Source organism: Calypte anna, chromosome 1 (assembly GCF_003957555.1).
Source record: "Calypte anna isolate BGI_N300 chromosome 1, bCalAnn1_v1.p, whole genome shotgun sequence".
In the NCBI taxonomy this organism is placed as follows: Eukaryota; Metazoa; Chordata; class Aves; order Apodiformes; family Trochilidae; genus Calypte; species Calypte anna.
The window spans coordinates 182,209,003-182,232,757 of NC_044244.1; the positions used below are offsets into that span (position 1 = coordinate 182,209,003).

Consider the following 23,755-nt stretch of genomic DNA (forward strand, 5'->3'; position numbering starts at 1 on the left):
CTATAGAGATGAGATTGGTGAGCAACAAACAAACATCAAGAATATGGAGAAAGATGTACTACTTCTGCTCTCCACATTGAGAATAAAACTCCCTAAGACCTGAAAGGCTAGCAGTGGCAGGCAGTAGTTCTCTACCTTGTGCCTCCATTGCTCTGCAGTCCTATTCCTGCCTGCCCTGAGGGATATGAGACCCAAATCCAGAACTTCATCTCCCATGTGTGTCTCTCAAGGTGGTCCTGCTGGGAAAATGGGGGTTTAGTTTTCTGTGGTTTGAAGAAATGATGCTTGCAGCATCTAAGGAATTGTTCAAGGCTGAGTGCTGGGTCCTGCACTTGGGTCACAACAACCCCGTGCAATGCTACAGCCTTGGTGAGGAGAGGCTGGAAAGCTGCCCAGAGGAAAAGGACCGGAGGCATTGATCTACACCCAGGGGAATAGGAACCAGCAATGTGCCCAGGTGGCCAAGGAGGCCAACAACATCCTGGCTTGTATCAGAAACAGTGTGGCCAGCAGAAAAAGGGAAGTGATTGTGCCCCTGTACTTGGCACTGGAGGGGCTGCACCTCAGGTACTGTGTTCAGTTCTGGGCCTCTCACTACAAAGACGTTGAGGGGCTGGAGTGAGTCCAGAGAAGAGCAATCAAGCTGGTGAGGGGTCTGGAGAACACATCTTATGAGGAAAGGCCGAAGGAACTGGGATTGCTTAGTGTGGAGGAAAGGAGATTGAGGGGAGACCTTATAGCTCTCTACAACTACCTTGAAGGAGGCTGCAGCAAGGTGGGGGTTGTTGTCTTCTCTAGTAAGAAGCAACAGGACAAAATGAAATAACCTGAATTTACACCAGAGATGTGAATTGAATTTAGATTGAATATTAAAATAAACTTCTTCACTGAAAGGGTTATCAAATACTGAAACAAGCTGCCCAGGGTGATGGTAAAATCACTACACCTGGATATGTTTAAAAGATGCATAGAAGGGATGCTTAGGGGTATTGTTTAACACTGGGCTCAATAGCATCAGGTGAATAGTTGGACTCAAAAATCTTGAAGGTTTTTCCAACCAGAATTATTCTGTGATTCTGTGAAATCCATTTTGCAGTAGATGGTAAGATGCACACAAATGCATTTAATTACTAATTTTGTGACTGTGTGCTCTGAATATTTAATTATTTCTCCTTTGCTTCTGCTGATCTGATGTCTCTGCCCATTTTGGGGCCTTCAGTTTTGTTTTGCACTTTAGTAAACCCCAAAGGACATAATGTCATTAATGTAAGTGTCATACAACCTGTCTGCAGGACTCTCCTGAGCTGCTGAATAGGTAGTTTTACATAGGAATGATACATGGCACTTCTGGCAGTGACACTGGACACTGTTGGCTTTGGAGGACCTTATTCCTTACATCGAGGAAGGAACTCAACAGTGCCAACCTGTGTAGGATTCAAAATAAAAGTCTGACAGGCTTACCTCAGAAGGGAGGCTAAACCCACCTCTGTCTTAGGCTGCAGTATTTCTCTTCAGTACAGACAAGGTTTCTGGATCTCAAATGATCACAGCACTTAAGCTTGTTTTGACCCATTGTATCCTCTGTCATCTCACTCAAGAAGCTGCCTCCTCTGTGCCACTCCATAGCTGGTGTGAATCCTGTTCCTGGGAACTCAGGTAGGTTCATCTGCTAAAAATACAGACCTCTGACTTCTGGCCAAGCCCAGCCTTCCTAGCCTCCCCCAAATCACTTTGGAGGTAGTCTGTATGATCTTTGGAGTTAAAGGAACACTGACCCTATAGCAAACATCTACAGCAGGTGTGTTACTTGTATGTATTGAGTGCTGGTTTTCCTTCACTAACTCTTTCAAGGGAGCCTGTGCTGGTTTTGCAGGAGGCTCTGTGCTGCACTCACACAACCATCACACTGAGAGCTGTGGGTTTCACACCTTCCTGGCAGGTAGGATCCTGCTGCTCCTGTTGTGAATGTTGCTAGGAGCCTAAAATGAGATGTGTTAATGTTCAGGCTCCTTTGCACATCTTCTGCTCTGTAGCTTTTTGCAGAGTCTGTTTACAAGTCCAGTAAATCACCAGATTTAAGACCTGCTGAGCAATTTCAAGTAATGGTTGTCTGCATTTCCCCTAGCTTAATGTGATAGTTAGCTGTGAAATACTGTGATTACAAGCACAGTACATTGCTGCAAACTTGGATTCACACAGATAAGACATCAATGCTTCAAATGGGTCTTCTAAGAAGATACTCATGATTATACTAGAGAGTAGGTGGCAATTTAAAAATGAATCAATTATTAGCAGATCTGAATATTTATATCCTGCACTTAGTGAGAAAGGTAATAATGAGAGCAAAAATGAACACAATCTGCTCCAATTATATAAGAATACATTTGAAGGATTATGTGCTACTTGATTAGTAGGCTGGGAAGAACTTGAGGTAGTCACAGCAACTTTAAAATAGACTAGGGCCTTAAGTTTAAATATGCAAGGCATGAAGAGGGAGCATGGGCCACGTGAAAGCTGAGAGCATCAAGTTCTGTCAGAAAAAAGAAGAAAAAAAAAAGCATCAAGAGGAAAAATATTTGGCATGGTATCTAAACCTCTGGGCAACCATTTAAAGCAAAACCATATATTTAATTCTGCTCTTCATCTTCTTTCTGCTTTCCTAATTGTTATTAAATCCCTTGCTTAAATAAACCATCCTTTTAAAAATACATCCCCTAAGGTATTTGGGTTCTTTGTTAATAAACAGCAGGAAAATGGCCTGTTGGGGTGGGTCAGAACATTCAGTTTCTGGCAACTGCAGACTAGTCTATGGCATATGGAAGTCAGCTGTTCAGACATTGGTTGGATTTATGGTTAACATCCAGGAACATTCCACAGCTCAGGTGTGTTTGTTAATACCTCCTCTTCAGCCATTGCATGAGAAATTCAGAGATTTACACTTCATAACATGCAGAGGAAGGGAATAGCCTGCAGAGGGGGAGAAGCCTCCCTGCTTCCTTCAGGCAGAGGGGAGCATTTTGAATCTGTATTTCCCAAATTCCCTATAAGTATGGTACAGGTTGCCCAAGTTTTCCTTGAGAGGATGGGCTTTGGTGGCTCAGCACAGAACAGCATGCATTGCAATAGGACCCTACAAACTTCCTTAAGTATCTGACACCTGAACAAGACATGGGTTAAGCTTTTGCTCTTTCATCTGTATATTTTAGCAGAGGACTCCCATGCAGCATGCTGACTTTTCTGAACATGCTGCCTGGGTGTCTAGGAGGGCAGTGACAAGGCAGTCAAACCAACGAAAGGGAAGATTTCTATGGCTGTGTTCTCCCTTTCCTCCAGTGACTGTGTGGGGAGACTATTTAGGGAAACCATCCAGCAAACCCCAAGCAACCCTTCCCTCCACTCCCCTGGTTACCCACAGCTGTTTGTTTTGTTGTGTTCTCCATCAGGCTGGTTTCCAGCCAGCAGCCTCCCTCACCAGGGACATGGCAGCATGATGGGGGTGCCAGGGCAGTGCAAAGGGTGAAACCTGGGAGCTGATGGACAGGGGAGAGTCACAGAAAGCTTGGACACCCTGAGCTACACTACCTCACATATGCCCCAATATAAATACCACAGGCATTAGAGTAATTAAATAATCTGCATCCTATATCTCATGTGGTGTTTGGCAGTGAGAATGAGGACAGCACTGGGGATAGCTTTACACATTTAAACCTGATCAGGGTCCTCACGCTCATCTGGCAGCACTGTGTTGCAAAAGTGATCTATCTGATTTCAATGGAAATGATCATTCATCTGAAGGAAAGGCTCTGACCTGGGGGAATCCACGGCAGCATGAGGCTGGCAGTCTGCTTCTGGTTCAGTCCAGCCCAGCCTGCTGAGGCTTTCCGTGGTATTGATGTAAAACAAACAAACAGACATCTCTTTTTGCTCACATATTCAAGTTCTAGCAGTGCCTTGGGCAAAGATAAGATGCTGTGGGGGTTACAGCTATCTAGGCCACAGAACTGTGTGCTTTCTGGGAAGGCACACTGCAGGGTGGCAGAAATACAGCTCTGTATGCCCAGGCAGATGCAGCAGTAGCACAGTACTAAAAATCAGTGAGTGAAGAACATGCAGGTGAGTCAGTGGTTCTTTAAAGCAATGGATTGTGCTGTTCCGATCTCTCAGTCCCAAACATTTCTATGCAGCAAATGATTCTGGATTTCAGTATTCTGTATTTAAATGCAAAGAATATTTTACTCCTATTCACTGTACTTTAAATGCCTATGAACTTGAGAAGCTGTGGGGACTATAGTTTTACAGAACAGCAACAGCTGTAGTGAGCTTAAGAAACGGTTGTGTAGGCAGGGCTCCATACACCGGACATGATCTTGAGAGATCCTGATATCTACACATAGATTTCTGCAAGTGGCTCTTTCTTTCCTTTTCTTTTCCTCACAAGGGGCATGAAGGCACCAAGTGATCAAAAGAAATTCTTGTAAAATCCCATCGAATCCCAAGAGCTACACACAGCTCTGCTCTTACCACAGTGCCCTGTCAGAAGAACTGACAGAAGTAAATCAGCCCAAAGAGACCACTGCAGGAACAGCCTTAATCAAAGTCTGCAGCCCAGCTTAGCCCTTTTAAAATATTTTGGGGATGATGTCAGCATCTGGGTTGCCAATGCACTTGTTGCTCTCCTCCCTCAGCCTACTTCAGTTCCCACACAGGGACTGGGGCATCCAGACCAAATGGGAGGTGGGCAGAAGCTGAAAGGGAAATAATACCTACAGTGATCCAAAGTCCAAGACAGAACCACTGGAACCCATTTACGTCCTCAAGGTAAAACACTTGGCTTAGTTATTAGGTCAGATTTTCTCTTGTACAAATACATAGGAGGCTGGCAAAACAACTTGGGACTGTAGGAATTTGTTAACTGCTTACACTGGGCTTTTAATATTTAATCTGCAAAGGAAGGCAGTTTCTATTTAAACTGTCTTAATTTGGTTATGGTCCCAGGGCTTCTCTTGTTTGCACTACAGATATTATAGTCTAATCTGTCTTTTCTGCTAAGATTTTGGCCTTGCGTCTGTAATTCTTTGTCTAGAGCTTATTCTCATTTGTTTAAACATTTTAGATTTTATTTATATGGCATACAGGTGGGACTGGTGTATGATATTAATGAAAAATTATTGTCATTTCCCTGTGTGAACTCCAAGAATTTATAAAATGCAAAACTTATGTGATAAAGTAAATAAAACAACAACCAAGGTTTTTTTAAATAAATTGCATGGAATTTCTGTAGTAAGAGATTTATAACAGCTTGAAAGTGCAGGAACATCAGAAGATGCTTGAGAAAACAACTTTTTATCTGTGGAATTATCTAAAAAAATTTATGAAGCTTTCAGAAATGAAAGTGTCTAACCTAAGGTTTTCCTTGTACTTTTAGTGGTAACATAAATAATTCAATTTTATTAGTCTTACTTTATAAAAGAATAATTTAGTCCTAGTTTCTTTAAAAAATAAAACTATGCAAGCAAATGTAAATATTAAAAATGTCTAACCATATTTACAATGTGTAGCTGTTGAAATTAATAAAGGGGGCTTGGACATTATTTATTTGAAAATGCTTGCACATAGCAGCACTTATTTCCAGGGACTACTCACTCCTGCCCAGTGTATCTAGGGGTGATGCTGAGAAAGCTTCTTCTCATGCACTGGAAATCAAAGAAGGTGATAAGCTGCCAGAGACAGCTTTTACATTTTAGTGCTCCCAGTGCTTACTACCTTCTAGCCACTGAATAACATTTATTTACACCCATATAAATAGATCTGCTGAACCTGCCACCTTTGTGCTTCTGTTCTACACAAATTTTTCTTTTTCCTTGAAAGAGCCTGTGACCTAAAGGCTGAGCTCAAGGACGCTCCCAGCAAGTCACTGAAGTTTTCCCTCTGCTCTGCCTGCTGACCTCTGCTCTCCCCTGACTACTCCCAAAAAATGGACCGATCCTCACAAGAAATTTTCCTCAACTTCATTATTGTCCTGATTACTGTATTGCTCATGTGGCTCCTCGTGAAGTCTTATCAGGAGTAAAAGACAACCACAAACTCTGGGAGGTGATTTGAAGTGTGTGTCCCAGCAGACCAAAGTGACACCCACAGCTCACTGCTGTGATGAGCTTTCAGTCTTGTGAGGATGTTGTCAATTTTTTTTTTTACACTCTCAGATCTGTTGCCTGTGCTAATGTTTGTGTTGGGTCTATGATGGTGTAATTATTTTGCCTGAAAAATGTAAAATGCAAGATCCTTAGGAACTGTTCAATGTTTTTGTCTCCTCTGGTAGTTACTGTGAATGCTGTAAGTCCCTGCTCACCATGCCAGCTTGTTTGGCATCTGTGTTAGGCTCTTGAGGCTATAAAACTGCAGTATGCAATGTAACCATCTGTAGTAGCTGACATAAGAGGCACAAACTCAGCAGAAATCAATGTGAAACCTCTACTTTTGCTTGCTCGTTTCACTTAAATAAAGAACATGTAAAACCATTTTTTGTAGCATTCCTTATCCCTCTCCCAGCCTGACTGGTGTTCTCTGAGAGGTAACTGCAGTGCACTCCACTCTGCAAGTCTGGTGGTTTGCTTGTTCTTAACACCTGCATTTTAAAAAAATCAAAATTGCTGTAAAGTGAGAATCTTGCAGCTTAACAGAGGTGTAGCCACACAAACAAGTTGTTCAGGCCTCTTTTCTGTCCAGAGTGACTTCAACTCTAGCTACCCATGGATGTGGACTTCAAAGAGAACCTCTGTCCCACCTGAGCACTGTCAATAATTGCATTTCCTCAAGCTGAATTTCGGACGGGGAGTCCCAGGATACTATTTTTGGCCAAGCTATGCTTGGAACAGTGCCTGGAGGGACAAACCTGGGTCAGTCCCAGTAGTGTCCTGCTGGAGCCCTGTCCCTGCTGGCCGGTCCTTGGGGTCCCCTGGTGTGCCAGACACCGCGGCACGGCCAGGCTCAGCCTTGGTAGGGTGAGGTGCAGGGATGCCTGGGGGGCTGTGATGGTGTCCTGGCCTGTTAAAAAATTCCTGAGACAGCTGGAAGAGTCCACAGTCCCTGGGTTTGTGAAATCAGTAATTAAACCCCTTCTAGGCATTCCCCATCTGTTATTTTAATGGCTTTGGAGAATGAGTAGCTTTGAGAAAAGGCAGCTGTCAGTAGGGCAGTGAGGTGTGTGCCATGCTGCTGTTTCAGGTCCATTTCCCCTCCCGGAGCTTGCAGGGAGCAGGTGACACAGCAGGACCCAGGGCAGGTCCCAGAGTGCTGGATGTGACAGGTGGGACTTGGGCCTGGGCTGTAAGGAGAGAGGGCAAACACTGTGAAAGCACCACTTGTTAAGTGTGTGTGTGTGTGTTGAAAGACAGTAAGTGACCTGCTGGCCTCTGTCATTCGTGCTGCCCCTCCAGGTTTGCAGCCACCCCTGCTGCAGCTGGTGCCTCTCATCCTCCCAGTCCAGAAATTCCCCCTCCAGTGCAATGACAAGTGTCAGCTCTTGCTGCAGCTGGGCAAAACAGCATTTCCAGGGATGACAATTTTTCTGCAAGAAAACTGAGATATTTACATGAACTTTTGCCAGTGGTGGATGAATCCTTTCTCCACAGCCTTCCCTGGGCCAGATGCTGCTATATTTTTCTAAATTACACAGTCAGATTGTATTTGTAAGCTTGGCTGAGACATGTAGCAGTAGCTGGAGAAGGACATGGAAAAATCTATTTTTAAATACGATGAATACTTGATAATTCATTATGAAAGATTCTCATCTTTCAGTGGTTGTGACTCCCCACCCCAGCTGGACATGGTGTCTTTGTCCAGCATTATCAAACCTCCTCTGTGGCTTAAAAATAGATTTTCAAAGTCTCTCATGCATCATGACTTTCACAGGATACCTCATCTCTGTGAACTGGTCCCACCTGTCAGGGCTAAGGCTTTTCTGTCAGTCTCAGAGCACATGGTCATGGCCCAGGGAGAGTAATGTCATGAGTAAATTGACATGTTTGGGCTCATCTCAGGCTAGATGTGGAAAAAATAGAGTTGTGGGCTTCAGGAACTGCTCAAGATGATCCTAGCAATTTTCAGACAGGAAGAGAAAATTTTCTGGAGGGATTGAGCCATCCATGACTTTTAGCCACTGGTCTTTTTGAGAGTAGGCAAAATGACCCAAGCAAGTTGTTAGGAGTGAGAATACTAGTCTAAGAGGTTCTCTTTTCAATGTTTTATGAATTTCATGCAGATTTTGAATGAGAGAATTTGTTTGCCTAAGCCATTTGCTTCGTCATCACTTCCAAGGTGAGGCTCTCCTGGCACAGCTGGTTAAGACCCAGTACTGTAATGCCAAAAGCCCCGGGTTCGAGACTCCACAGAGAGCCTCACCCTGGAGGCGATGAGCACTAGTGGCACAATGAAGGTAATACAGTACTCAAAGAGCTACCAGCCTCTCTCGTGACTAGCCCAGCAGTGAGCCAGTCTGTGACTGAGAATCTCACCTTTTATTGGCCCCCTGGTCTTGCACATGCTCAATAGGGGGCCTTCCCTTACTAGGCACAGGTGGACTTGATACCAGCTCACACCCACTCCTCGGTGATCAGAGGCATCTGGTTGCTTTGTTCCACTACAGATATAGGCTGGGCAGCGACTGGATTGAGAGCAGCCCTGAGAAAAAGGACTTGGGGGTGCTGCTGGATGAGAAGTTCACCATGAGCCATCAGTGTACACTTGCAGCCCAAAAAGCCAACCAGATCCTTGGCTGCATCAAGAGAAGTGTGGCCAGCAGGTCAGAGAAGTGATTCTCCCCCTCTGCTCTGGTCTTGTGAGAGCCCACCTGGAGTACTGCATCCAGTTCTGGAGCCCCTTTTACAGGAGGGACATGGATGTGCTGGAATGTGTCCTAAGAAGGGCCATGAGGCTGGAGCACCTCTCCTGTGAAGACAGACAGAGAGTTTGGGTTATTCAGTCTGGAGAGGAGGAGGCTCTGAGGAGACCTTATTGTAGCCTTCCAGTATCTGAAGGGGGCTACAAGAAAGATGGCAGGGACTTCTAGGATGTCAGGTAGTGATAGGACTAAGGGAATGGATTCAAACTAGAGAAGGGTAGATTTAGATTGGAAGTTAGGAAGAAGTTCTTCACCATGAGGGTGCTGAGACACTGGCACAGGTTGCCCAGAGATGGTGGAAGCCCCATCCCTGGAAGTTTTTAAGGCCAGGCTGGACAGGGATTTGAGCAACCTGATCTACTGGGAGGTGTCCCTGCCCACGGCTGGGGGGTTGGAATGAGATGATCTTAAAGGTCCCTTCCAACCCTGAAAATTCCATGATTCTATAACTGAGACTGAGGAACCATATGTGCTGCATTTATAAGTGGGCTGATTACAAACCAGCTCTTGCTGACATTTTTTTCCCAAAGATTTACTGAAAATTCAGTTTTCTGCTGAATGATTTGCACACTGCATAAAGCTCTGTGTGTGTGTGTGTGTGTGCGCTCAGCTGATGATATAGAAAGGAAGAAAATAGAAAGGCAAAACCCAAGTTTCTCAGCTTTATCAAGACAACATTCCTATATATTTACATGTTTTCTCTGGACCAAATCAAGCAAATGTTAAGCATAAATAACTTCCTTGTTCCTTAGCAAGCCCAGTGTGGTTCTGTTTATACAATAGCATTTGTTCGTGTCCCAAAGGAGATAGAAACCCTTGCACTTCAAGAAGAACTTTGCACAATAGTTACTTATATTTTAGTGGTGCAGTCAGCTAGGAGGGATCAAGAAGATTGACAGCTGCTGACAACTTTGGATGCCATTGCAGAGGCTCCCAAGTCATTCACCTACACACTGAGCTTGTTTGCCCTTTGTGCATCGGGTTTAGCCACAGATTAGCATCTCTCTGGGCTGAGCTGGAAAATCCTTTGGCAGGTTTCCCAGGGCTGTATACAGGTGGTGCTCAAGCCAATCAACTCTGGCCTCTTAGCTTAAAAGTTCAGCTGTCAGCTTCTAAAGAGAGCTGACAGCATTTTAAAGCAGGCTCCATTATGCTTATCAGCTAATGCTAATCTCTCCTTGCACCGAGCTGTTGTGTGAGGGAGTGCAAACCAGCATAAATTAATGCCAAATGAGTGGAGATGGTCAGTCCATGCTGCTGTGCTTTCTGCATTGCACTTGTACTTGCCACATCCTCTCTGCAGTGGGTGGATGAGGGATATGAGTAACGATTTGGGTTTGGCAGCAGTTGTTAGCAAGATGTGTGTCTGTTCTTCCTTTTATTACAGCTTGTCCAGGTGTTATCTGGTGTGTGGGTGTTCCTTGATCTATTTGTTTTATATATATGCCTCCTCCTGTACCCAGAAAAGCAGATAGAGCTGTTTCTCCCAAGTGACGCTCGTCGTGTTTCACTTCTCCCCTCTTGGGAGACAGGCAGTGGCTTTTATCTCTCAGCCTCATGGCCACAGTGATCCATGGTTTTCCACAACAGTATCACACCCAGTTCACATCTGCTCTGCAGGGTTGTCCCAGCCCATGTCTACAAAGTCCTGAAATGAGGTGGCTCAAGTCAAGACCAAGTCAATGGGGTCAGGAAAAGCACAGTGACTCAGCTAACTGTGAGTTTCTTGTGAGGGACTTAATCCCTAGAAGAGATATGCTTTGGGACAAGGGCTCCTGAAGAAGATCCTACCTTGTGCTGATAGAAATCTGCACTTTTCTATGTGCAGTTGGCATAACTTTGGTCTTGTGCATTGCTGTGACAGCCTGGCCTAGATGCATCCTCCTAAACATGTACCAGGAGTGACCCAGTTCCTTAATAAAAGCTGTGGAACACACACTAAGAAATCTAGAATGGATTTTGCATGTACCTCTTTTCCCTGCAGAATTCAATGTAATTTTACTGTCCAGCTTCTTGTCCATAGGCATCTGTTGACATATCTAAAAGCAGGGACATAATTTTTTAAATACCTGCAGTGTAGTTTCAGTGGTGACTGTCAGTTTCAGTAGGATTAACCTGAGCCTTTCAACTGGGTCAGGAAAGATCTCCTGTGTGCTGTGAGCCATTGCCCCACTGGACTTCAGTGGATCTGAGCCTGGTTATATCAGACAAGGATCAGCCCCTTTGCATTTCCCCAGTTCTGAGCTGCTCTTTGCAAAGTCTATTTCAGCAGTACCTGGGAAACATATGCCAGGATAGATTTAGATCTTTCTCTCAAATGCAGTTTTGAACAGAAGATTTTTGTTATAGGAAAGCTTGCATCCTATATTTATTCAACTGTATTAACTGGCACCCTAGTAAACATATGATTATAAACACTAACTTCAGACCTTAAATGCATGGCTGTATTTTATATAGTACATTTGGGCTGTGTTTTTACACTACATTTGAATTGCTATGTTACTGGGCTATTTATTTTGTTCAATACTTTTTGCAACAAATTTATTTTTACAGCTCCAGTAGAACTTTAAATCTAGCCCAGGTTTTTTTTCTTTATTATTATTATTTTTTTAATGGTTTAGAACTAAGTGAACTCAGAAACTAATAAGCATTTAAAACACTAATCCATTGGTGGGGTTTTTTCAGCCTAGGGTACTGCCCTACTTAGCTGTATCTCTGGGGACTTCAGCTGCATTTTCTCTTGTAAATCAACAAAAATATTAACTTGAACCTATTCAATAAGCTACAGTCAGCTCCATGTCATAATGAGGCTAAATAAAATTTACTGTGAGAACTCTAAGTGGGAACTCCCACCTGTCATACTGTAGTCACAGTCCCTTTGCAGTCTTGGTTGTGAATTTTGGCTCTTTCTCTGCTAAAGTGTTCTCAGCTGGACATGGAAAGTACTGAAAACTTCCTTACAACTCTGGAGAAAACTTGCCTGCATTAAAAAAAGAACAAGCAAAAAAACCTGCCTAAAAGCTTTAGTGCTAATCTTCTGGCCCTAAAATCATATCTTACTGTGTCCTTTGATAAAGAGCAGAACTGAATTAAATGAAATTCAGATGGGAAACACAGCAAACAGCAATTTCAACAAATAAAGCTTTATTTAGCTGGAATGAGACCAAGTCCAAAGTTAAACATATTTTTTTTCCTCCTAGAAATATTACAAATTACAAAAAAAAAATTGGGTTGGCTGGAACATCTTGTTGTTGATCAGAACTGGCCTATAAGAGAGGTGGTGGCTGGGAGACAACAAGTAGGACACGGTGATGATGCAAATATCAGAAAGATGAAGATTATATCCCCATCCCTGGAAGTGTTCAAGGCCAGGTTGGATGGGGCCTTGAGCAGCCTGGTCTGGTGGGAGGTGTCCCTGCCCATGCAGGGGGTTTGAACTAAATGATTTTTCAGGTGCATTCCAACCCTAGCCAGTCTATGATTCTATTCTATCAGTAAGAAGGGAGCAGAGTACAGTACAGAGAGCTTTAAAAAAACAAACAAACAAAAACCTGATCAAAACATAATGCAGTACTCTTCAAATTTGATGTTTCAAAAATAGGTGAAGTGCAATTATGACTAAACTATCAATGAGCATACAGAATCACAGAATCATTGGAGTTGGAAGAGACCTTGAGAGATATTTAGTCCAGCCCCCCTGCTAAAGTAGGATTGCCCAGAGCACATTATGCATGATTGCATCCAGACAGGTTTTGAATGTCTTTAGAGAAGGAGAGTTCACTGCCCCACTGAGCAATCTGTTCCAGTGCTTTGTCACCCTCACAGTAAAGAAGTTTTTCTCATGTTTAAATTGAACTCACTGTGTTCCAGATTGTGTCCACTGTCCCTTGTCCCATTGATGAAAAACCTGGCTCCATCCTCCTTATACTTGCCTGTTAGATTTTTATACACACTGAGGAGATCTCAGTTTTCTCTCCATGAGTAACAGTCCCAGCTCTCTCAACCTTTCCCCACAAGAGAGATACTCCAGTTCCCTGATCATCTCTGTTGCCCTCTGCTGGACCCTCTCCAGTAGTTCTCTGTCTCTCTTCAACTGGGGAGCCCAGAACTGAGCCCAGTATTTCAGATGTGGCCTCACCAGGGCGGAGAGAAAGGGGGGGGTGACCTCCCTCGACCTATTGGTCACATTTCCTAATGTATCCCAGTATCCACTTGCCCTTTTGGCCACAAGGGCACAATGCTGGCCCATGGTTAATTTATTGTTTACCAAGACTTCAAGACCCTTCTCCTCAGGGCTGCTTTCCAGTAGGAAATACACCACACTGAAGGACACCGGTGAGGCTGGAAGGCAGCAAGCACAGCAGTCACAGGAAACTCCAGTTACTCATGGCCTCCACAAAATGGGGAAGTGTCAGACTGGCTCTAATTTGTGGCACATTTTGTAACAATATAAATTATCATTTCTTGGGCAGTCAGACATCACAGAAGGAGAAGCTGCGCAGTCACGAACAGCAGACAGGATCAGGAACAAATGTTACCTTTGAAAAATGATGTGTGACAGTAACCACAACATGCATGAACAAAACTTCCTTATGGAAAGCCAAGAGAAGAATTAGCAAAGCATAGGAAGTAATTGTAAGAAAAATGCTCCTTTTCAGAATACATAAAATTCAACCAAATTGGAAAAACAACGAAACAAACAAAAAAAACCCTCAGAAAAGTTAAATAAAGAATCACAATGAGGGCAAGAAAAAACAAAGTGTAACAACAGACCAGATGCATTAAAAGCTAATAATAGAAGACATCAGAAACAGGAAACCTGCCAAGGAGATTGCAGGTTCTGCACATCAGAAACGCCGAACAGGAATGCTCAGACAACATAAGTATGGTACAGGAAAGATATATTACTTACCTGTGGCAATGCTCATTTTGGGAGGGCTTAGAAAAGTGTCCACACTAAACCATTTATCTGCAGGTGATGAGTTAGAGAAATGGTCTCAGCTGAACATTCAGATGTCAAGAGAATGAGCAGTCATATGTCAGCAGGGCCAGACAATGTTCACCCAGTGATTTTAAAGGAGCCCAGATATGAAATTGCCTGCTTAGTCACTGTGGAGTAGAACTCATTGCTCATGTCAGACTGGTACCAGAGGAACAGAACATGGAAGATGCAATATCAGTTTTTAGGATGGCTGCAGAGAACAGCTGAGTATTTCCATTTCCATATTGGGAAAAACTCCAACAACCCAGGCTGCAGAAAAGCAGAAAGAATTCCACAGAAGTGGAAAAAAGTCAGCAAGGCTTCTGCAAAGGGAACTCCTGCGTTTGGTATCTGTTACAGCTCTGAGGGAATCAGTGAACATGTAGTAAATTGAGCTGATCTACACATAAAATAATCCCAAATTGTCATGAGATAGAAAGGGAAGTTCTCCCTTTAGCTGATTGAAAGACAAAAAGAAGGTAGCAGTGGAATTGCATAACAGGAGGTCCATGAGAAAATGTGTTGTTTAACATACTTACAAGAAAAGTGAGAAGATAGCAAAATTTTCTGGTTTACAAACATCATAGATGGAGAGCTGTAGAGTGGCATCTCAATGACAGGTGATAAGTGAGAAACTGGTAGATGACATTCAGTTGTGACACATGTGAAGTGGGACACAGAAAAAAATCACTTTAGCACACAAAATAATAAGCACAGCAGACACTGGCTGTGCTTTAGAAAAGATCTAGGAATCACTGCAGAGTTCCCTGAACACATCACCTCCATGGTCAGTGTTGGAAAAGTTGCAGAGAGGGACAATAAAATAATGAAAAAACATTGTGGTCACTTTGGCTTGAGAAGCAATTAAGCAGATTAGATCTTTCTGAGTTGAAAAAAACAAGGTGATAGAGGAAAGGATGTGAGTAGTAACAAATCATGGCACATGCACTGACTATTCACAATTTCTCAGGCCATCAAATACATAGCAAGCTTAATAGGGACATATAAAACAAAGAAAGGCATTTCACAGAGTAAAATTGAACTCTAAGACTCAGAAGTACAGGATGTTCTGGGAGAAAACAGAACAGATATGGTTTTAAATGTTTAGATAAATCTGTGGAAGGAAAAAAGAAACCAACACTAAAAACTATTAAATATGAAGATAGGCTTCCTGGTCCCACAGGAAGCTTAACCCAGATACTGCTAAAACCAAGAAGGTGTTCTGAAGGGCTTTTGCTCCTTGTTTTACCTATCATAAGGGCACCACAGGGGCTGGGGGCTCCCCTGGGGGAAGCAGGGCAGGGCCATTACTTTGTGTGCATTGCTAACAAAGCACCTGATTGCTACCAAAGGGGATTTCAAAGCAGCTTTCTTAGTCTAATGAATAGAGAGTATATCTGAGCAGCACATTACACTGTTATGTGGGGCTGCCAATATCAAGAGATGCTGTGAGTGGTTTCTAAGACTGGATTCAAACATCCATGAGAAATAGAGCCATAGAATCACAGCACCATAGAATGGTTTGGGTTGGAAGGCACCTTTAAAGGTCATCAAGTCCATTGGCTCCATGAGGCAAGCAGGGTCATCTCAACTAGAGCAGGTTTCTCAGAGCTCCTCTTTATCCTGTTCCTGATCTCCATCAGGACACAGAGCCATTGACATCTAACAAGATGTTTGTGAGGAACTTCTCTTGCTGGAATTTATAAAACGTTTATGTGACTTAGCACAGGATTTTCCAGCTTGGAAAATAATTTGCTTCAGGGAACACAAGTGCTACAGAAGTTAATTCCCTCTAGGGTGTTGTAGCCTCTGTGGGCTCACTCCTAATCAGGCAACAAGACACAGAGTCACAAAATGTCTCAAGTTGGAAGAGGACTCATAAGGATCATTGAGTCCAACTACCAGCTCCTTGCAGTACTACCTAAAAGTAAAGCATATAATTAAGAGCATCATCCAGATGTTCCTTGAACTCTGACAAGCAAACTGAATGAAACTGTCCCTATAACATCCCCAAACCCTGAAAGACACAGCCTCAGCATGATAGCCAAACTCTGATTTCCACCGGAAACTCAAGTATAATTAACCTCATTTAATTAACATAGTTTTCTTGGTGAGAGTGAAGAGGCGTCCTCACTACTGCTTTTCCAGCAGTCACTTAGCAGCAAGGGGTGGAACCACGGGACCAGATACAAGAATAACAGGGAGCTAGCAGATGGAGTTATGTTTTGCCTTGGTAGACCCGGCCAGAAACAGGCAGGACAGGACGGGGCTAGTCCTGCCCGTCCCTTCCCATCCCTTCCCATCCTTTTCCATCCCTTCCCATCGCTGCCCGGCCCGGCGCTGTCCAGGGTGCTGAAGCCGCCGCGTGGGCGGGAACGAGGCGCTCCAAACCCTGCGGATTTGTGGGTCTTTTCCCTCAAGATCAGAAAGCTTTCGCTTTTATCCCAAAAGGTTCCTTGGTTGTAACTCCAGGGGGCTGCCTATTGGAAGGCAATATATGTGATGCTTTTCTTAAAAATATCGGTGCTCATGGGTTTGAGGTTGTATATTTTTTTCCCTTACGAACTCAAATGAGTTTTACAGAAGTGAAAAGTAGGTTATGAGGCCTTGAAAGAAGAAAAGCTTTAAACAGGGAGTGAGACTTTTGTTTGAGTAGGTAAGAATGCAGGTGAAAGAAATAGATAAGGAAGCAATATTCAAAGAAGGTGTTGGCATGATGGTTAAGTCACTGTTAGAAACTGAAAAATGTACCAGGCATTAAACAGAGGAAGCTTCTCCCTCTGCCTCGGGGATCTGACCTTCCACAGATAGAAGTTGTGTAATGGTCAAATTTTGAGTGTTGCAGAATAATGATGTGACAGCTTTAAAAAAGTCAAGATAGTGTCTTCCATACTTGGTATGTGTATTGAGTAACAAAAACCTGAGACATGTTAGAGAAGTGTCTGTAAACAGCCAGGACAAGATATTTCATTCCTGGAGGGAATGCTACTTGTTTTTTGGAGAAGGATTTCTCATGGCTGAAATAAGGAAGGAGAGCTTGGGAATTCAGGCCTCTCTAATGCACTAGCATAGTTAATACTGAATTATTATCCCATTGCACCTGATTTCCCCCAGAATCAGATAAGTGGGTGCTACTTGTCCCATCTATTGTGATTTTTTGAAAATGAACTCCTTTCTATGTACAAACTGTTACTTGTTGTGCTGGAACATGGCTGTTGGGTGTCAGTCATACAACAGCAGCCTGCTGAGGTACATTGACATTATGTGGGCTTGTTAAGAAAAAAATTGCTCTTTCTAGAATACAGTGGGGGTTTTTTTCCCATTGCAGTGTTTGTTACAGTTCGTTTAATAGAAAGAAATTAAATTTTATTGCAATTGCTTTGATCCTAAGAGCAGTGAGATATCCTGAAATTAACTCCTGACAGAATACAAGACAGATGTAGAAGTCCTACTACCTATGCAAAGCAAAGCATCACTTCACTGTTCTCAATTGCCTGGGGATATTTCAGGTTAACATTTTTTTTTTTCTTTTTTTTTTTTTTTGTCGGTACAGAGTCCTATAAACATTTTTGTTATGTGTTTATCTCCCTCTCTGAAGTCTAGGCATTTGATATAAAAGTTATGCTATTATGTTTTCAGTAACATCACAGATTATCTCCCCCAATGGCATAATCCGTGCTGCCTCCTCCAATGCTCTAACCCAAAGGCAATCCTCTAGGAGGAAGTACTCCCACCACTCATGTGTCTAGGAGCTGTCATTGCTGGACCTGCAAAATAATGGAAAAGAACAGTGGCATAGAAGTTAATTACCATTATGTATGAGACTCCTAGGCAGTGACTATATATGTTCATAATAAATTTAAAAGGATCACAAAAGATACTGCTGCTAGGCAGCAATGTTTAATTTGCATTTATAGGTGCAAATTAGGAATACAGAATCAAACACTGAAGTGCCAGCACCTATTTCTGTGACTTGCAGTTCAGACAGTGCCAAATGACTTGAAGTGCTGCAGGTTCCCAAATGCACTGCACAACCTCTCTGTAGCTTTTGGATCTCTGTTGGAATTAGAAATTAGTTTAGTTCTCCAAAAGCACTGATATGTCTATATGATAGGAAGGTCACTGAGGGCTTTTCAAATAGTCTCCCAGGATATCAATGCTCAGCTTAGCTTTTAGTACAATGGCACTCCTACCTCTGATGAGGGAAGACTTTCTGACCCTCTCAGTAGATAGTTGATGTTCAGACCTACCTTTTTATCCAGCAAATGAAAGGAGAGCACTTTAAGTGCTGGGATAACAGCTCCTTCCTGGGGATCAGGGTCCCCTCTTCTTTGCTGCTGTTTGATTCATCTCTTCTATCCAGATTTGGAGCTGATATAAATCTCACAGCTTCATGGCAGACAGGCACAATTTATACTAATTGAGCCTGTCTCAAGCATGGACAAAAAAAAATAAATAAATTATAATCTCTGAGACAGAAGCAGCTGATTCTCCTTGGAGGGAACCCAGGAACACTTCGCTGGTGTTTTAGGGTCAGAACAACCCCATGCACCAAACTAGCAGCTGAGCTGGAGAAGCTCTGTGTTACCCACGCAGCCATATGCTCGTGCTCCTTTTCCACAGCCCTCATAAAAGGGACAAAGCATTTGGAGGCAGCAGCCTCGGGATGGCCAAGCTTAGAGGAACCCTCTTACCCCTGGTGTCACAGTGGTCCCCTTCCAGCTGGACCAGGGTAGGATGGGAGGAGGGAGTTCAGCAGGTCAGATGGTGCCCATGCAGACCTCTGCTCCCACTGTTGTTTTTCTGCTCCTTTTTGGCCACAGCTACTGAGAGGTGAAACCCACATCCTCTGCAAAATGGTTCTCTGCCAAGTGTGTGTGACTAAGGATGAAAGGAAGAGAAGTTGAAAGGCTGGTGGGAAGAGAGGCATGGAAACTCAAGGCAAAGGGTGTGTCACTTGGCTTAAATTCAAACAAATCCATGTGAATGGAAAGCAGGGAGAAAGTGAAAAGGCAGACAACTTAAAGGACCATCTGAGACCATCCAGAACCAAACCAGCAACACAAATACCTCTGGCAGAGAAGGGTAGTAAGATGCATTCTCACTCCTGCATCCTGCACCTTAAGCTATTGTCCACAAATGGCACATCAAACAGGGGCAGTTTCACCAAGGTGAGCACAGGTTGAATCAGGATGAGAGATCCACATCATAACGTGCAGAACATACTCTATTGCTATCAGATAGGACTGAGTCAGTGCAAAAAGGCTGAGCCCTTTCCACGAGTCACTCTGCAAGTCAGCAGAATGCCTTTGAGCAGGCAAGGAGGGCTCGTGTAATAGGGTGATGTTTGCTTTTTTAATGATCTTGCTGGAAGGATGTTGAAAGCCAAGGCCTGAGCTGGTTGTACAGCTTTTGAGGATGTTGGTGCTGGTTTCATTGGGTGCAGGCACTGATGTTTGGACTGTGGTGAGGTGAGCATTGCACAAATTCATTACTGGATGGAATCTGCACAGAAGAGATCACATGGCCAGGGAAAAGATGGAGCAGTCAGTTCTGAAATGCCTTCAACACAGGTGACCATAGATTTCTCTCAAGTTTTGTCTGGCCTTTGCTTCTGAGATTGTCCTCTCCCATGTTTCTGATCATTATGGCCACAAGTCCATTGAAGGATTTCTTCCTATACATGTGGCTCTCCATAGGTTTCACACATTGGTCTATTTTTTGTTCCTGCTTCAACATTTTCTCCTTGGTTGATTCTGTTTGCAAGCACAATCTTGACAGTTCTTGCCCCTTCAATGAGTCACAGAGCTCTCTCTGCTCCAGACTCTTATCCCAGTGTTCATGTTACAGTCCCAAGATAGTCACCATTTCCTTACACCTTTCCTCTACTCAACCCTGATGTGCCTACAAAGCTCTTTCCAGCTGTTGAGAACACTCCCATCTTGCCTCTGGACAATTAAGGGCTCCACTTTTGTCCCTAACACCTCTAGGTGTTACATCTAGGCTAGGTCTACATCTTTTTGATACATCCTGACTCACCTCCATTGAGAAGCCAGTCTCAACCATTCCCAGAAATAAGAAATGCGAAGTTTTGCCTCCAAAGTTGTCCTTATCTTCTGAGGCCCTGGACCATGCAGTGTTGTCTTTCCCAGGCCCATTCAGGACCTGGCACACAGCCAGGCTCTCTGCCAACTGCACTGGCCCCATGTTAATCACACCAACATCTCTATGAATTCCCCCTCCATGCACATCTTCCACTTTGAAATGCTTTCTTTCAAGGACCACGTTGTATCTAACAGGGATTTGTCTGTCCTCATCTCCAGTATGTCACAGTGTCATGCTCTCTTGTCCATTGCTTAGTTTTTTCAAAATCAGCATAATATGCCTTCCTTAGATTAGGAAAAACTGCCCATAAACATACAACAAGATTTCCAGTGTCCTTTTGTCCAATTCCTCTTGAGCACAAGCTCCTCTTGAGCTGCCAGTGGTGCTGATAGGTGTTGACCCCATGCCCCCTGTGGTGCTCACCTCCTCTGTTTCAGGCTGGAAGCTCTTTGCCACCATGTAAATATATGTAAATATGCCACCATGTAAAACAAGACATGCTTTACAGTCCTACAGTTCAGTGAAGCACAGGTCTAGGGACACAGCAACTCAAGTAACAAACCCACTGTCCTTCCCCAGAGTTCATTGATCTAAACTGCTGCACCCAGTTCTTGCTTGGAGGTTTTGAACCTGAATCTCTAATTATAGTATGCATAGTGAAGAACAGTTTCCTTTACTAGATTTAGTAATGACCTGATTTTTATGCTCACAGGGGACAGCACAAAGCCAGTCCTATTACAATTCTACATGATCTTGTAGGAAGACTCCTGTATAATTTTTGGCAAGTCTGATAGAGAGCCTGCACTGCTGCAAAACAAGGAAAACAATGAATAAATCATTTTCTTATCTGTTTTAAGATTGTTTTCTGCAAAACATCTATGTTAATAATTCATGTGATTTTTAGCTGCACCATGCTGTAGAAGTAATTGGACAGAGGAGAGCCATGCTGCTTTCCTCTGTGTAGCCTGGAGGATTAATTAGTGAAAAATTTCAGGCCACGTTGGACCAAATTCCAAGTGAGAGGTGGGAATCAAGGGTGTTAGCAAGATACAAAGAAAGCAGAATGGTTCTCCAAAAATCAGAGATTGTAAGAGTCATTCACAGAGGATTCTCCCAATGATGACAAAATGGTTGAATGCTGATGATGTCAAGTTTGCTCAGGAGCAAACTGTAAGACAGAAGGAAGTACATACAGAGTTCCCCTATTTCCCAACAGTTTGCCAAACACATGAACTCAGCATTTATAGAACTGCAGAGTGTTTTTCAGGCTCTGACTCCTACCTCAGTCAGATCCACCCAAGTGGCAGAGATGCAGATTGAGGTTTTCTCTAGAGTTTATGCAGCAATGACTCTGGTGTGCAAGACCCCACTAGTGGACAGCCCTGCAATGCTGGTTGCTTCTCTGTAAAGGTCAAAACTCATGGGTCTCATTGTAAAATGTGGATAGGTCAGCAAATGAAATGCTAAAAGGTAACAAAGTCCACAATAGATGGATTGGTAGGGAAATGATAATACCAGCTGCTTAAAGGAAACCACTGTGCACATGATGCTATCAGTGATTCTTTGGGTCAGCAGGGGCAGATGTGGGTTCATTAACCTGAGCACCAGCACTCTGTTCACATACAATCTGCTGCACCTAACAGTGCTTATTTCAACTGAGAAGATGCTGAAAACTCTCCACTTGCAGCAAAGTGCCACCCAGCTGGGCCCCACAGCTCAGACAACACAGTGGGTACAGGTGTTTGTAAGACTGATCTTCCATTAGCAAGAATGATGGATTAATCCCCTTTACCCCCTACAGGACAGGAAAAAAATTCCATCCAGCTTCAGCACTGCTTCAGGAAACAGCCAGGAGAGAAAATTCTCCAAAACAAGCTGCACAGATAAGATGAACTTTGTTTGCTTCCATCAGTAGTGCATAAAAATAACAACAGCATCAGCATCTGAACAAGTAGCTTCCAGTAGAGCCAGGAAGAACCTCAGCAAAAATATTCCCTTTCCTTCATAGGAGGAAGAAAACTTACAAGCCAAAAAGTGATGGGAAAAGCAGTGCTTACTCTCCTCCCAGCTGCCATCAAAATCCCAAGTGCAGGACCTGCCAGTACTCACAGCCCCAGCTCCACAGATGCTGGCAGAGCACTGAGGTTACTGAATACAAATCAGTGCCCACCTACACTGCTGAAGGAGCCCTGGCAACAATTTACATTCACATGAGGAATAATGATAAGGCAGTGCTGTACTATGGGAGGTGGCTGGATCTCTAACATAGAGAAATATAGGCCATCCTTGTATAATTTTGCATACAGAATTAAACCACAACACCAAGTGCCCCTTGTCTTTCTGCCTTTAAGACAAACATTTATGCACTTTAAATCACACAGAACCAGACAATATCCTGCTTTCATCAGTGACTGCATTTCCATCTGCCTGCCTACAGCCAGGTGTATTCTGTATGGCATCAGTACACAGCCTTGTATTTTACAAAGGAAATTAGAAGCTGTGCCTTTTTAAAACAACTGGGTTGCATGGCTTTGCTGATGTAAATTATTTGCCTGAAAAAATTACCGATTTAAAAAGAAAGGATCTTGATAAGCTGGGCAGGCAGCATGTGCTGCTTGCACCCTGCAGGGCCAGGGCTGATGTTCTTCCAGCAGCAGGCATTCAGCCAGCTTCAGGGAAGCCTCCGGGAGGGGAAGCATCAGGTGCAGTGCAGAAACCAGTGGAAAGTTAGGAAAGTTTTTCCAAAGATTCAGCCTAAGTCTTCTATTCTCTTAATTAAACCAAAATCTGTACCTTGCTGTAAGTATAAATATTGATTCAACTTCCTTGGAACAACTTTTTATACTTTTTTCTTTTCTTTTTGTTCCCCCCACCCTCTCATTTTTATCTCCCCAGGGAAGGCAGCATCCAGTTCCTTGTAGGTCAGTTTGGAGATATATCAGAGACAACAAATTCTAATTTAAAAAAAAAAAAAGTTTGCATTGTGGTAAGAGGAGGGGAAGCAGTGCCAAACAGACAGCCTCCCTCAGCAGTGCACAGCCAGTTTGAGAGTCACCAGGATCACCCTCTGCCCTAGGTTTGACAAGGATTTTGAGAGTAAGGATGCCCAAGGCCAAAGCCAAAGCACAAATGGGCAGGACAATAAGATCTTCAGGCACCAGCATGCAGGGGCTTCACAGGAGGAAGAATTTCACACCTAGCTTCATTAAATCCATCTCCCTGCAAGACAGGAAAAACAGTCACCCGAAGCAGCTAGATTACAGTGACACAATCTGACACAGAGCCAGATGACATTTTCTGATTTTATTTGAAGCTGACACCTCAAGTCAAGGCCTAATAACTGAGAGGAACATACCCATAAGAAGGTAGCAGGCACCTTCATGCCTCCCTTCCCACCAACTTCATCAACTCCAGTGCAAAGTATTAAAAAAACAAAACATGAAGTGTGGGCTAAAAATTGCAAAGAGGGGCAGAGAAAGGAAGGGAGACATGAAAATCTGAAACAGTGAAAATGGTTGCTAGAAACTTATTTTTGTCATAAAAGAATGACAAAAAATGGTCCTCAATTTCTAATCATTATAAATAACTACCATTAATTTTAGAAAGTGGTAAGTTAAACACGTAATTTTTATTCCTTGTATTTCTCATGCAAAATACACAATAATTAATATTTCCAGTTCCATATTTCCAAATTAATTGGAGAAGGCTAATTATCACAACACCCACAGGGTGTTGATCAGTTCCACCACGAGTGCAAATTTTCAGCTCTA

At 43.3% G+C, this 23,755-nt stretch overlaps 1 protein-coding gene across 1 annotated transcript; it reads left to right on the forward strand.

The window, feature by feature from the left end:
* The first annotated feature begins 4,739 nt into the window (after positions 1 to 4,739).
* Positions 4,740 to 6,445, forward strand: SLN (sarcolipin). Its single transcript, XM_030465094.1, has 2 exons — positions 4,740 to 4,818; positions 5,869 to 6,445. The coding sequence occupies exon 2, from the start codon at positions 5,975 to 5,977 to the stop codon at positions 6,068 to 6,070; it is 96 nt and encodes a 31-aa protein (XP_030320954.1). The 5' UTR covers positions 4,740 to 4,818; positions 5,869 to 5,974; the 3' UTR covers positions 6,071 to 6,445.
* Positions 6,446 to 23,755: the final 17,310 nt, after the last annotated feature.

What these genes read in the sequence shown, in the direction of transcription:
- SLN (XM_030465094.1), top strand. Translation starts at nt 5,975, where the DNA reads ATGGACCGATCCTCACAAGAAATTTTCCTCAACTTCATTATTGTCCTG.